At 29.3% G+C, this 14272-nt stretch overlaps 1 protein-coding gene across 1 annotated transcript; it reads right to left on the bottom strand.

Annotated features, from left to right (window-relative positions):
* Nucleotides 1–9998: 9998 nt before the first annotated feature.
* Nucleotides 9999–12852, bottom strand: LOC111318754 (magnesium transporter MRS2-3-like). The gene is made up of 6 exons (XM_022921627.2): nt 12365–12852; nt 11998–12207; nt 11757–11885; nt 11401–11552; nt 11069–11300; nt 9999–10470 (listed from the first exon to the last, which is right to left on the bottom strand). The coding sequence occupies exons 1-6, from the start codon at nt 12794–12796 to the stop codon at nt 10186–10188; spliced, it is 1440 nt and encodes a 479-aa protein (XP_022777362.2). The 5' UTR covers nt 12797–12852; the 3' UTR covers nt 9999–10185.
* Nucleotides 12853–14272: the final 1420 nt, after the last annotated feature.

Raw genomic sequence — 14272 nt, 5'->3', positions numbered from 1 at the left:
TTTTAAACATATATTTTAAGCTTATTTTATCTTTTTCTTTCATGACCCCTCACCATAGCCTACATTACAACCCTTAAAAGTTATTTTAATCATATGTGAATACGCGAATTGAATGATCATATATTGGGTTAAGACATGCTTGTGATGGAGCAATGGAATCGTGTTATGTTCTTTTGCTTTAGAGATTGACGTGGAGATATCAATAATGGATGAAGGAAAAAAGAAAAAAAGTGAAAAAAAAATAAAGTGAAAAAAAATGAAAGAAATGAGCATGTGAAAAAATGAGAAATGTGAAAAAAATGAAAAAAATGAGAAAAATGTGAAAGGAGAGAAAAGAATACTCAAATTGAAAACTTGGAAGGGCAATTTGGATAAAAAAAATATTTGAGCTAAAAGTTGGATGGATAGTTTAATATATGAAAGATCAATGTCATTCGAAGATTTTCTAAAGTTGGGACAAAGTTTGATGAGCTTTAAAATTATTTTGAAAGTCAATGAAATGAGTTTTTGAAAAAGAATTCTAGATTAATGTTAAGAATTGTCTGAATATTTATTGTTTGGACAGTACTATCCTTAGTGATATGCTTTGAATTTGTTCCTTTGTCCATTTATTTTTGTACCGAACTTATTCCTATATTGATTTCCTTTCTCTTTATTCACCTTGTACTCTTTTATTTTTACATCCTCATAATAAATCTTTGAAATGTATGATTGCATTATATTTGTCATGATTTGAAATGATAGTTAATGAATGATAATATTCATAAAATATTCTTGCATTCCTTTAAAAAGAAATCCAGGATGATAGAAGCAAAAAAAATGAACAGATGAAAGAAGCCTAAGAAGATGATATATATAGTGATGGCTTAGTTGACGTAACCTGTGAGTTGTGATCAGATAATGGAAATAATGTGGATCAGTGAAGGAATTTGTTTTGAAATTGTTAGTGTTAAAAAACTAAAAAAATTGTGATATGATGGAGTCTTGAGAACCATATTACCACAATTAATTAAAATTTCATGACATTAATGTTAGTGATATCTACATTACATGCATTATGTTTGCATTGTAGTTTGAACAATACATTTATATAATTTGGTGAATATTTAAAACGTTGGTTTGGCCATACACTTGCATCATGTAGTGAACATTTGAATCGTGGTTTAAAGTATGGCATTTGCATTATTGTGAGAATCTAGACTGTTGCAATTGCATCATTAAGAAAGCATTTGGATCATGATCATGACATTCATTACATACAAAATTTTGACTTCGATGAAAAATTGAGAAATTTTATGATAAAAAATTTTGAACTTTTTACGGAAAGCCTTTTAAGATAAGGTTGGGAATCCTTGAATGGAAAAATGTTTTATGAGGAAAACATTTAGAATTTTAAAGTTGTGGAGCCTTTTAAAGGAGCATTTTTAAAGTTAAAAATAATGAGAACCTTAAAAAAGTTTTAAATGAGAATCTTTAAGAGGTTTTAAATAAGAATCTTTGTCTTTGAACTTTAAATGAGAATCTTTACGGAGTTTTGAATAAGAATCTTTGTCTTTTAAATGAAAATCTTTAAGAAGTTTTAAATGAGAATTTTTTAGTTTTAAATGAAAACCTTTGAATTTAGATGTGAAACTCTAAAATTTATTGAATATTAATCTTTGAACTCGAATGTAAAGCTTTGAAATTTTTTATGTGAACCCCTAAATTTTTTTTAGTGAGAACCTTTAGATTTAGATGTGAAACTTTAAATTTATCGAATGTAAATCTTTGAACTCGAATGAGAAGCTTTGAAATTTTGGATGAAATTCTAAAGTTTTTAATGAAAAATATCAGATGTGAAACACTAAAATTTTTTAATTAGAATCTTTGAAATCTTGCAAGTGAAGCCCTAAAGTTTTTCAAATAAAAATCTTTAACTTTTAGTGTGAATCTCAAGAATATTAGAATGTAAACCTTTAAATGTTGGATGTGAGCCTAGTAATTTTGATGCGAATTTAAATTCTCGAAAATCTCTGAATTAAATGTTGGATGTGAATCTCTTAAATGCGAATATGAGTTCTTGTGAATCTTTGTATCTTACAAACCTAAAAATTCTTATGAATTTGAGTTCTTGTGAATCTAAAATTTTAATAATCAAATTCTTGCGAAACTGAAATCTTGTGAATTTAAATTCTTACGAATCTAAAATTCTTGTGAATATTTAATCCTTTCGAATTTGAAATTCTTGTGGAACTAAAAATTCTTTGTAATTTTGTGAATCTTGAATAACCTATGAATCTTTGGTATCATTGCGAATCTTGGATTTTTACGAATCTTTAAAAGTGTTAAACTTTGATATTCTTTGCAAATCTTAGAATCTTTATGAATCTTTGATCTATGCGAATCTTTATAATTAAGAATTTTTAAAATTCTTTGCGAATCTTAGAAGCTTTGCTAAACTTGTAATCTTTGCAAGTTTTGAAACCTTTGCAAATCTTGAAATCTTTTACGAATCTTGAAATTTTTGCAAACCTTTGAATCTTTTGTGAATCTTGAATTTTGCAAATCGTTAAATCTTTGTGAATCTTTGATTTTTTTGTGAAATTTTGAATTTAATTGCAATTCTTTGAATTTTTGAGAGAACCTTAAATGTTTTGCAAATCTTTAAATTCAAATTGAGAATCTTTAAATTTAATAATGAACCTTTGAGATTCAAGTTGGGAATCATTGAATTTCAGTTGCAAATTTTGAATCTCTCTAGCTTTTTTCTTTGTATCAAATCTGGACGTAATGGGTATTTATATTTTTACACAATTCTTGTTTCACTAAAAATATATAAAGAAGGATAGTTGTAGACAACCTATTTAGGTTGGGGTGAATTTATATTTTAAGATTAGGCTTTGAATTTTTTAAATTTATTTTTAGTATTCTATTATTAAAAATAAAACAAAAAAGAAAAAAGAATTATTTTGTTGAAACTTGAAGAGGGTTTAATTCTAATTAGGTTGTTGAATTGAAATGGTTTTAATTGAAAAATGATTATAAATGGGAAATGGTTTGAGAGGTGGATTTGGATTAAAAATCCTATGTTGAAGTTGATTAAGAGATTCAAACTAAGAAAACTCATTTTTCTATTGTAATTGAGATTAGAGGCTTATAAAAAGACCTTATTAGGATCAGTTAGAGACAATCAAGAATCAATCAAAAAAATCAAGAGAGAAATAGTAAAAATAAAGCAAAAAAATTAAGTTTTTTTTTATAGTCTTTTCTAGTGTTTTAGGTTTAAATAATTAGGATTTTCTTTTGAGAGTTTTGTATTGGAGAAAGGAATTGAAAAGAAACACAATTATAAGGACCCACATGCTCTTGAATCAATGGCGACTCAATTTTTAGTATTTACTTTTTATTTGTCTTTTTTTTTTAATTCTAGTTATCTTTGTATTTTATCATAATTGTCTATTTATTTATTTATTTCTTTGGTTATTTGTTTTATTTTATTTATTTAACTATTTATGTCTAATTTTTAGGAAAAATTAGAAAGTATTTACAAAAAATAAAATATTAATAAATTTTTTAAAGAATAATTAACAATTATCCAAGAATAAGAATCTTATAAATTTTAAATAGTAAATTTTTTAATAAATCTCTAGATGAAAAATATCTTTAAATTTGACCCAAATGGTGAAACAATTTTTATAAAATTTTAATAAAAATAATTATATTTTTTAAATTAAAAATATAAAAATAAAAATTAAAAATTTGGCTGAAAATATTTGACAATTATTCAATGATGAAATTTTTAAAAAAATCACAAATGGTTGAATTTTCATAAGATTTTTAAGTGAAAGATTTTTTCTAAATTCAACACAAATGATGGAAGTATTTAAATGAAACTTAAAAAAATAATTGTCATATTATTTTCTTTTCAAAGATCAAGAAACTAACAAGAGTTTAGATTCTAAATTTAACCTAAATTGTAAAAAATTTAGAAATAAAAAAAAATAATTTCGATGATGAAATTTTTAGTAATCACAAATGAATGATTATCTAAGATATTTCTAGATAAGAAAATATTTTTAATTTTGGTCTAAATAGTAAAAGAATCATATATATTTTTAATAAAACAAAAATAAAAAATGATTAAATCTTTTTTCAATGACGAAATCTCTTTAAGAAAATAAATGAGATTCTTGAATACTCTTGAGGTGAAAAGTATTTTTAAGAATTTTACTAGATTGATAGAAAAATCTTAGAAGTTATTTTCAATATTTAAACACTAAAATAAAAACTATTAAACTCAAGACAATTGGTAGGATAATTTAAAATTAAATGGTACCAGGGTGTTGTGGTGGTACTATAACCTTTTCTACACGTAATCGAACTTTCAAACCTAGTTTTATTTAAAAAGTTAGAACCTATTTTTTAGGTACCTTTAGTCAAGTTTAGGATTCCCTTAAAAGGATAGATTCATTAAGTGATCAATCACACCTAGACAAAAAATGATTGGTGATAATTCTTCTTATTAAGTTTAGCTATAGATTTATAGATCTATACGTTATGACACCAGGTATGAATGAAAAAGAGGTAGAAAAGGGTCAACCTAGTGTTGTTAATTTGGATGAAAGTTATAAAGTTAGAATGCTGATAAGAAAGTTGAAAATATAGATGAGGGAGATGAAGTTAGTGGAGGTAATGATGAGGTTAGTGGACATAGTGATGAGGATAGTAATAAAGATGATAATGATTATTAAGTAGACAATGATGGTTATTCTAGCAATGACCCTAGCTGGTTGAATGAAGGGTTTTTAGAATCTTATGATATTTTTAAGGATGAAGAAGTTGTTGATAATTCTAATTAAAGGGAAAGGGAGAAGGCTAATATTAGATAACTTAGTCCAGATCTAGCGGTTCAAAGTAATAATGTAGAGAAGTTTAGGGATAATGTGGTAAAGGATGGTGATTTACATAATGTGCATGGATCTAATGATGAGGAAGATTTATATATTATCTTTGATAAAGAGGTTGATATGAAAAATTCAAAGTTAAAGGTTGGAATGAAGTTTATTAGTGCCTCTGTTTATAAAAAGGCATTGAAGGAGTATTGTGTGAGCAAAGCTTTGACTATAAGTTTAAAATAAATAATGGGATGAAGATTAATACTTCATGTGTTAAAGATCGTGGACGGAGGATATATGTTTCTAGGATGAAGGAGGATCAAAGATTTCAAATCAAGATTTTTAATTTGAATTATAATTGTTTGAGAAAGTTCAAGATTTATCAGGTTATTACACCTTATTTGGCTAAAAAATTCTTTGATGACTTGAAATATAATCCTAATTGAAAAACTAAAAAGATTAGAAGAAAGATGTTTAGAGATATAAAAGTTGATGTATCTATCTCTCAAGTATATAAAGTTAAAAGAAAAGCCAAAGAAATGATGAAAGAAAATGTGAAGTTGTAGTATGCCAAATTATAAGATTACTGTGATATGATTCAACAGACAAATTCAGAGAGCTCTGTACTGATGAAATTAGAATCTAAAAATTTTGATGATAAAACTAGTTTTTCTAGAGATTTTGGTCATAGATTTGAAAGGATCTTCATTATATTTGATACACAGAAAAAGGGATTCATTAATGGATGTAAAAAGTTGACAGGGCTAGATGGCTTTCACTTGAAATATCATTTTGGAAGACAATTACTTAGTGTTGTTGATCAAGATGGGAATGAAAACTTTTTCCCATTTTGTTATACAATAGTTAAACAAGAGAATAAAGAAACCTAGTCTTGGTTTCTTAATCTGTAACATGAATAAGTTGGCAATTTTCATGAACTGAGATTAGAATTCATGTCTAATCAATAAAAGTTATGAAATTTCTTGTTGTTTCTATTTATCTAATATCTTTTATGTTCTAATTTCTAATAATATATATGTTTTTTTCTATTTATTTGGTAGGGATTGGAGCGAACATTTCGAGAAGTATATCCTGAAGTCGAGCATAAGTTCTGTTTGAGGCACTAGTACAAAATTTTAAAGGATAGTTTAAGTGAAAAGAGTATAAACAAGCTTTGTGAAAAGCAACAAGTGTTGGGTCAGTAAAAGAATAAGAAAAAGTCATACTGCATATTAAAAAACTTGACAAAACAGGCTAGGCCTATGCTTGGGTAAGTAGATTGAACCCATCTAAATAAGTAAGGTCTTATTTTAGCACAAGAACCAAGAGTAATTTATTGGTTAATAATCTTAGTGAGTCATTTAATGCTTACATCTTACAAGCTAGGGATTTACCTATATTGAGCATGTTAGAATATATTAGGAAAATATTGATGAAAAGGTTTTATGCTAAAAGAGTTGGAATGGAGTCATACCAAAGCCTTATTTATTTTGATGTTTAGGACAAATAAGAAAGAATAAAAAAAGATTCATTCAACCATTTTTCAGTTTTAGCTAGTAGGTATATTTATGAAGTTGAATGTGATGTATCTAGCCATGTTGTGAATTTGGCATAACAGAGTTACATTTGCAAGTATTGAAATTTGACTGGAATCCTTTGTAAGCATACTGTTTTAGCTATTTTTAAGAACAAAGAGAAACCAAAAAGTTATATCCATTCTTGCTACTCTAAAAAGACTTACATGAAGACATTTGATAGCATAATTAACTTTATTCTAGGACAATATGAATGAGTTACAAATAACCATCCTTTAGCCCCTCTAATCATTTGTAAGCCACTAGACAGACCAAAAAAATTAAAAAAGAAAGCAATTGATGAACCTCAAAATCCTTACAAATTATATAAGAGGAATAAACCAATAAAGTGTGGAAACTATGGTCAAGAAAGACACAATGTGGGATGTTGCAAGGCATCAATTATAGGAAAGATTCATGGTAAAGAAGGATAAGGTTAATAAGGTTAACAAGGTTAAGGACCTATACTTAGTAGTTTTTACTATTTCTATTATGTAAGGTTAATGTTGTTTCTGCTGTTTTTATTTATCAGATTGTTTCATGCTGTTTTTATTTTCATGCTATTTTATGAGCCTACTATTTTTTGTTTCATACTATATTTGTTTATCTGATTGTATCATATTGTATCAGAGTGTCAATATAAGGTTAAGGTTATTTTTGCTGTTTTTATTTTTTTGATTGTTTCTGCTATTAAAGTTTCTGTTAATAACCTACTATTAGATTGTTTAGTAGAGTGTAAGTTATAATTTTTGTTTCTACTAATTTTGTTTATCATATTGTTTATCTTGTTGTTTATTTTATTTTTTTTATATGGTTATTTTGATAGGTTGCCCAGAATGCTGCATCTTCTTCAGGGACAACTTCAGGAGGAAAGGCTACTAGTCAAGGCTTTTAGTAAAAGCAGATCTAAAGAAATATAAATCCAAAGAAACAGATCTAAAGAAGTGCTTCTTAATGCTGATAGAGAAAAAATTGATGGCATTATTGGTACAAGAGGAAAAGCTATTACTAATGTTGCTACAAAATGAAAAACTACAAGAAATTATGGCAATGTTGGTACGAGAGGAAAAGGTATTGCAAATGTTGATACACAAGTTTCAGTTACTACTACAACTTTAAATCTTGGCACAAGTCTAATGAGAAAAGCTATTATAAATATTACTAAAAAAAGAGGAAGATGATATTTTAAGTCAAAAGTTACACTAATTAGAAGAAAGAGTAAGCCTATTATAAGTGGTAACCATGCATTTGGTAGTCAACCATTTGGCAATCATACTACTAGTAGAAATCAAGAAACTAGTAACCAAAAGAGTTAATAGCCAAGCAACTAGTAGCCAATGAGTTTGGGTGCAATTTGGGAATGGTTTGTACATACTATTTTGATGATGTATGTTGATTTATAGTTCTTGTTAGGTGGAAGTTAGGAATTAATTTAGCGTATATGGATTTTTGTATATAAGCTTATTGTTGGTATAGTTCTTTTTAGGTGAATGTGGTATAGTTTTTTTTTGGTTGAATGTGGTATAGTTCTTTTTGGGTTGAATGTGAATGAACCATTTTAGGATATATCTTTTTAGGTTGAATGTGAATGAACCATTTTAGGATATAATCTTTTTTTATTTATAGCCAATACCTTTACAAGTTTAATATTGTACAATGTTGCTCTATTAAAAGCACAATTTGTTTCTCATATCAATATGAATTATAGGCCTTCATGTTCTTTGCTATGTTTCTTAGTCAAACAATGTTGATGATGAAAATGTGGTTGTTTTCAAATATGGTTACTGGGTGTTAGGAAATGTGGTAGTTAATGGAAATATGGCTTTTTACAGGTTTATTGGTTGTGTTATAAATCAAATAACACAGCTACCATAAAAGAAATAACTCAACATAGCTACAATAAAAGAAAATTATATATATTAATCATAGAGTTCATTGGGTCATTTCAACAAACACTTGGTACACATAAAGCATTAACTCCTTCCCACTAACATCAACACTAGAATTTTAATTCTTCAATTTCAAAAATTGGCTTCTACAGCTTCTTGGATTAAAGTGATCATACCAAATTACTATAAGCAAAACCAAAACACTTAAACAAATTAAAAACACCCCATTTTTTCCTCTATTCTGACTGTCAGTAAGTTCTTCCTTTGATTTCAGCTCTTTTTTTTTTGCTTTGACTAATTCTTCTTGCAAACTTTTTTTTTTTTTGCTGAAACTAAAACCAATTCTTTAAATAATTCTTGCTTCTTTGAATTTGACATGAAAATCTCATATTCCATTTTCTTGATTGTTTCTTCAAATTTAACCATCTTTTTTGTTTTTTGCAAAATCACATGACATTTCATCCACACACTAGAAAAAATCACATTTTTTACTTCCCTAACAAGAAATGTAAGATTAAATACATTATTTCAATTATCCTACAAGTTATTTCAAGATTAAATTAAATACTTCTCACTTTAAATTTGCTACATCCATAAAATTTTTACCCACGGTTATTCCTTGTTCCAGATGTTCTTACAAGTGATTCCACATCACAATAGCATACTTTTCGACCATTTGATCCCCTACTTGCTAAAAATTGTGAAAAAATCATGCTTTCAACTCAATTTTTCTTTGAAAAGTTCGAATATAAGAAATAGCAAACAAAAAAATTTTAGGGAAAGAGCTAGGGTTTATTGATTAGGTGTTAACGGTATTAAAGAAAACTAATGCAATGTCACTGATACACAGCTCAGGGTAGTTAAATGTCACTTTTTAAACTTCCGCGAACAAACTCAAATCACATTAAATCTTAGGATATATTTATGTAATTTGTCCTTTATCAAAAAGAAAATGGAAAACACGTAAGAATGAAAGGGTCACTTGAATAAAAAGTTAATGCATCCAAGCTCTGATAACAGAAGATTAATAATATAGAGTGATTCTCTTCCATCTCTTGTCCTAGAGGTTAACAGGCTTTGAAGAAATGTAGGTATGAGTTCAAACTCCATCATCCCCTTTTTCATTTTGTAAGGGTTTTGTCCTCCTATGAACAAAATAAAAATAATAATATAGGTAATTAAGTGTCAGATTTTATACATAAGGACATTTTCAATCTGTCTCAAATTACAAGATTCTTTGTTTTTCTCTCTTCTTTCATTTTGGTACATATAATTAGTAACTTAAGATTTCAATTTCAATCCCACTATGCGTTACCCTTTTGTAAAATATATTGGTTAATATTACTACAAACCTGATTTATTGCCAATACTTTTTATATGCAAAATTAATTTCTAAGTGAATTTTCAGGCTGATGAAGAACTTTTCAAGGAGCGGACAGCAGAACCTATTAATAGCCTATATGGTCTGACTTCTGAGGGGGAATTACCAGTTTAAGAGATTATTCATTCATGGTTTTTGTTTCTGCACATAGGCAGGTAACTGGTGCTGCTTCCGCAAGGTAAAAATTAAAAAAAAAAAAAAAGGCAGGTAAAAAAATTTTTTTTTTTTTAAAAAGATGGATGGAAAAAGGAAACCAGAGAAAAAGAAGCCTAAAAACTTTGCAGCCACAAATGCATGTATTACAGTTACAAATTGTTAAAAAAAAAGCATTCGAGAGATTTATACAGGGTAATACAGGTCATCATGTACAGGATATATAAATGTAATTACGTACCCATTAGTCTTGTCCGCATAAAGCACCCATATATATGCGTGGCTTCAGAAGCTATACAGCTTGGTCTCAACTACTATAACAAGCGCTTGTACTTATACCATGCAATAGCAATCACGTAGAGGAATATTATCCCAGTTGTACCACCTCCAACCGTCCACAGAAACTGTGGCATCCCTGATACAGTTGAATCAAATAGCGCAATATGGATATTCATGCCTAAGAGACCAGTAACTACAATAAAGCTTGTAAGGACAAGGGTTGCTGTCGTTAGCATGATTCCCATCCGAAGCAACTGGTTCTGTTTGTCATCCAGCATTATGTTAACGTAGTCTTCTGTGTCATCCACATATTCCCTCAACTTCCAAGAAGGAAGAAACAAAATTGAGAAAAATTAATATCTATAACCTGCATCACAAGAAGCCAATCTCCATACAGCCGATGAAGGTTTAAAATATATATGGTGTATATTGCTTAACATACGATCTAATAGATGCTAATGAAATATATATAAAAGGGGTCATACAGCTTTAATATTCAGAAGTTAAATTTCTTTTCCAAATAAAATATGAAAAGTGGTAGTCAGAAAGCAACATGAGTTCTTTTCCAGAATAGTTACAGGGATTATAGCCTTTTAGACTCTGATACTTGCATTTTCCTTTATTATCATATAAGTAAAGCAAAAAGTCCAATAGTAGATGCAATCTGGATATCCATTGCATTATTTCATCCATCTCCCTTTCTTCAAAAATATTTATGAATAATATATCAATCTTATCCACTTTGAGTGAAGCAACAAGTCCATAAAATGAGCTCAGCTAGGATTTCAGCTGGATTACTGGCTTAAAGCTGTACCAGTATATTGAATCAAGTTCCTTAAGGATGAGACTGAACCATGTCCAAATTATTGGATGCCAACCAAGGAGACAGTAATCAAGTGGTAAATGCAAGTGACATACCGTGGATAGCTTGTTCAGTGTGCCATCAATTTGAATGAAGTATGCTTCCAAGAGCATTTCTAACTCCTCTACATCAAGGTGCTTGATGATGGCACTGTGAGTGGTACTTGTACGAGTTCCATGGCTGGCTCTGCCAATTGCATTAGGAGCACCAAATAAATAATCTTGGAGGTTGTCAGAGTCTTGGAGATCACCGTCATAATTGGTTGCCAAAGAGATTTCAGCTGTTTTCCTGAAAATACGAGACAAATCTGAGATGCAGAAGATTGCAAATAAAATGAACTGAAAAGAGGGAATCGTTAATGAAAATGACTGGAGAAACTGTTTAGTGCCTCTTGTCAATGTCTCTCTGAAGAACCTCTTCATCCATATCATCTGCCTCATTCATAGACGAGGTTGAAGAATTTTCAAGAAGTTTCTCAGTTAAATACATCTCAGACATATCTTCACCATCATCTAGCAAGTGTTCCAATTCATCCCTCACCTGAATATGAGCATAGATATTCATATACTTAATTTAAATTGAAAGTGGAAGCTTAAATAAAATAAGAAAAAAAGAATTAGAAACAAGAGCATTGTTGAATTGGTGGAACTCAAAAATTGCATCTACCATGACACGAGAGAAGAGCTTTCAGGTCAAACTAATGAAAATGTGCATAAATAGTTCAAAAGATTAAAATACTCAAACCTTCTGAACTCGCCCAGTTATTGCAACCAACCGGCTTTTAATTTGTCGAACACGCTCCAAATTGAGAGTACTAATCTTTGAGGTCAGCTTATCTAAGACTGGATGAGCCTCTTGCTCCAATGTTGTTGCCTGCTTTGGCAACAAAAAACGATAACCAAAAGAGAACAGATCATATAACGAATAAAACAACATGATGGCGAAAATGGTTCAAGGACAATCTAACAGACAAGAAGATACTCACTTCATTTTCTAAGCAGCTGCAAGCAGCTTCAAGGCATGCCTCCAGTGCAACAAACTCAAAAGGAAGAATCTCTGATCCATCTGAGTTCTCAAGACCCCGTTTCTCTTCTGCGTCACCTTCCTCATCTTGATTCTTAGGCTGTGAAAACCTTGCTGACCAATGTTTGGAACTAGTTCGAATTATGCAGTTGGAATCATCAACCGCACCATCCTAAAGAGAAAAAAAAACAAGATTAGGCTAATAAATACATAATTTTTCGTTGTTGAAGTAAGTGAATTTCATTTATGAAAATACAAAGCAGGAAAAAAAAAGAACTCTAAATCAAAAGGCCATAAAACAAAATCAATAAGCAAAGATAAACAAAAACCTGGACTTTGGTTGCTTGATAATGACACAAAATCCGGCTTTGCAGCTCATCAACAAACGGCTTAACCGAAGGATCCTTAGAATTCAACAGCAAAACCTCTTGGGCCGTGATGATTGCCTTTATGTGCTCCAAGTTAATCACGATAGCCCTTTCTCGACCCAGGACCGTTGACGGGTACGACAGAAGCGGATCCAATATCCGAAGATCTCGCGGAGGTAAACCCGTGCGTCTCATGATAGCATGCTTTCCGGTCTCCACCACCTGGGTCTGGCCCATCGAGTCCAGTAAAAGCCATGCCCTGACACCGGTACCTTTTTTCCGATGACCAGGGACTAAGGTGTTAGGAGTTTGATTCGGGAATGAAGTGGGCCGAGTTGATAGGTCCAGGTCGTCTTCGAGTTTGGGCAATGGCGTTGGAGGTTGAGCTCTCATTGGTGTTATTTTTAACTTTGGAGGTTCTTCGATACCTGTAGTTAGAGGCAAGAAAAGTGCCGTTGGCGCAGCTGTTATGATTCATAAAACATTATGCTTTTTAAGAAAATCCATGCTGTTTCAGACATTGTCATCGATTAGGTATTTGAAGTCGCATGGCATGGAGTAACACTTGAAATAATAAATTTTATGAAAACTTGGATTAAAATACTACTAAGTATTGTGGATAGTCGACGGATAGAGCATCAGACATGGTAAAAGCTTAGTTGCCGTCTTCAGTCGTTAAGATATTCTTAAAAAAGATATCATAGTTGGGGTTCAAAACTCAACCCTCTTCTCTCTCCTTAATGTAGGATTCCGTCTTTTAATGTAAGATTTTATCCCTTGAATGATAAAAAAAAAAAAAAAGCTTAGTTGCCCTTTAATTTTTAATTCACTATATATGTAAATCACTATAAAAACATTTTATCTATTTCATTGTTATTTTTTTATACGATGTATATACCTTTCATTTTTTTATTTGATTTGTGTGTACCTTTTATTTTTTATTTAAAATTAATACGAATTCAACTCTTTAAGTAGGTGATATATGCATCAAAACTTAGTTAATATTGGATGTAACTTTCAACTCTTAGGAATGTATAGTCGCATAACATAGATGAACACTTGAAATAGTATATATTATATGAAAACATGAATTAGAATACTACTAATATTGATGGTCAATGGAAAGAGCATCAGAAATGGTTAAAGGCCAGTTGCTTCTTAATTTTTAATACTTATATTGGATGCATTATTAATATACTATTAGTAAATTCTAAGATGATATTTCATAAAAAAATTAATTTTAATATTTTTAGGAATTTATTTTTAAAATTTTAAAATTAAATTTTTTTATGAAATATTATTATGTAATTCAATGATAGTACATCAACTTTATATTCTAAATTTTAGTTAGCCATTATGAACAAATTTGATCTATTTTTTATGTTATTCTTCCTAAATGATGTATGGACCTTTCATTTTTTATTTAAAAAAAAATTTAATTCAACTCTTTAAGTTGGTGATGCATGCATCAAATTTTCAATTAGTTAATGATGCATATGTAACTTTCAAAATTAAAAAATTGGTTACTTCTAAAAATAAATTTTAATTTAGTAATCTAAGGAGAAAAGAAGAAACAAAATGGGCTTACATCAAATTGCAAAGTCAAAATTCACAAGAAACGCTTGCTTTCTTTTGCTACATCTAATATCGTATTGTGCAAACTGACTAAGAAGCAGAAGGAAATTGTAATTTCAAACATGAAATTAATCCCGAAAGATGCAGTGTTGTCTTCATTGTAGCAGGTTATATCCTGCTTTTTGGATAATAAAATTTAACTTATCCAAAAATAGGTTTTCTGAATATAATAAAGTAGATAATTCTGCCGATAATCATATGTATTTAGAATATTGAAATCTTAATTTTAATGAT

Source organism: Durio zibethinus, chromosome 26 (genome assembly GCF_047325235.1).
Source record: "Durio zibethinus cultivar Kanyao isolate XHJ-2024 chromosome 26, ASM4732523v1, whole genome shotgun sequence".
NCBI classification, from domain to species: Eukaryota; Viridiplantae; Streptophyta; class Magnoliopsida; order Malvales; family Malvaceae; genus Durio; species Durio zibethinus.
Note: the sequence above shows the minus strand (reverse complement) of the source record. Positions and strands in the feature narration are given on the sequence as shown.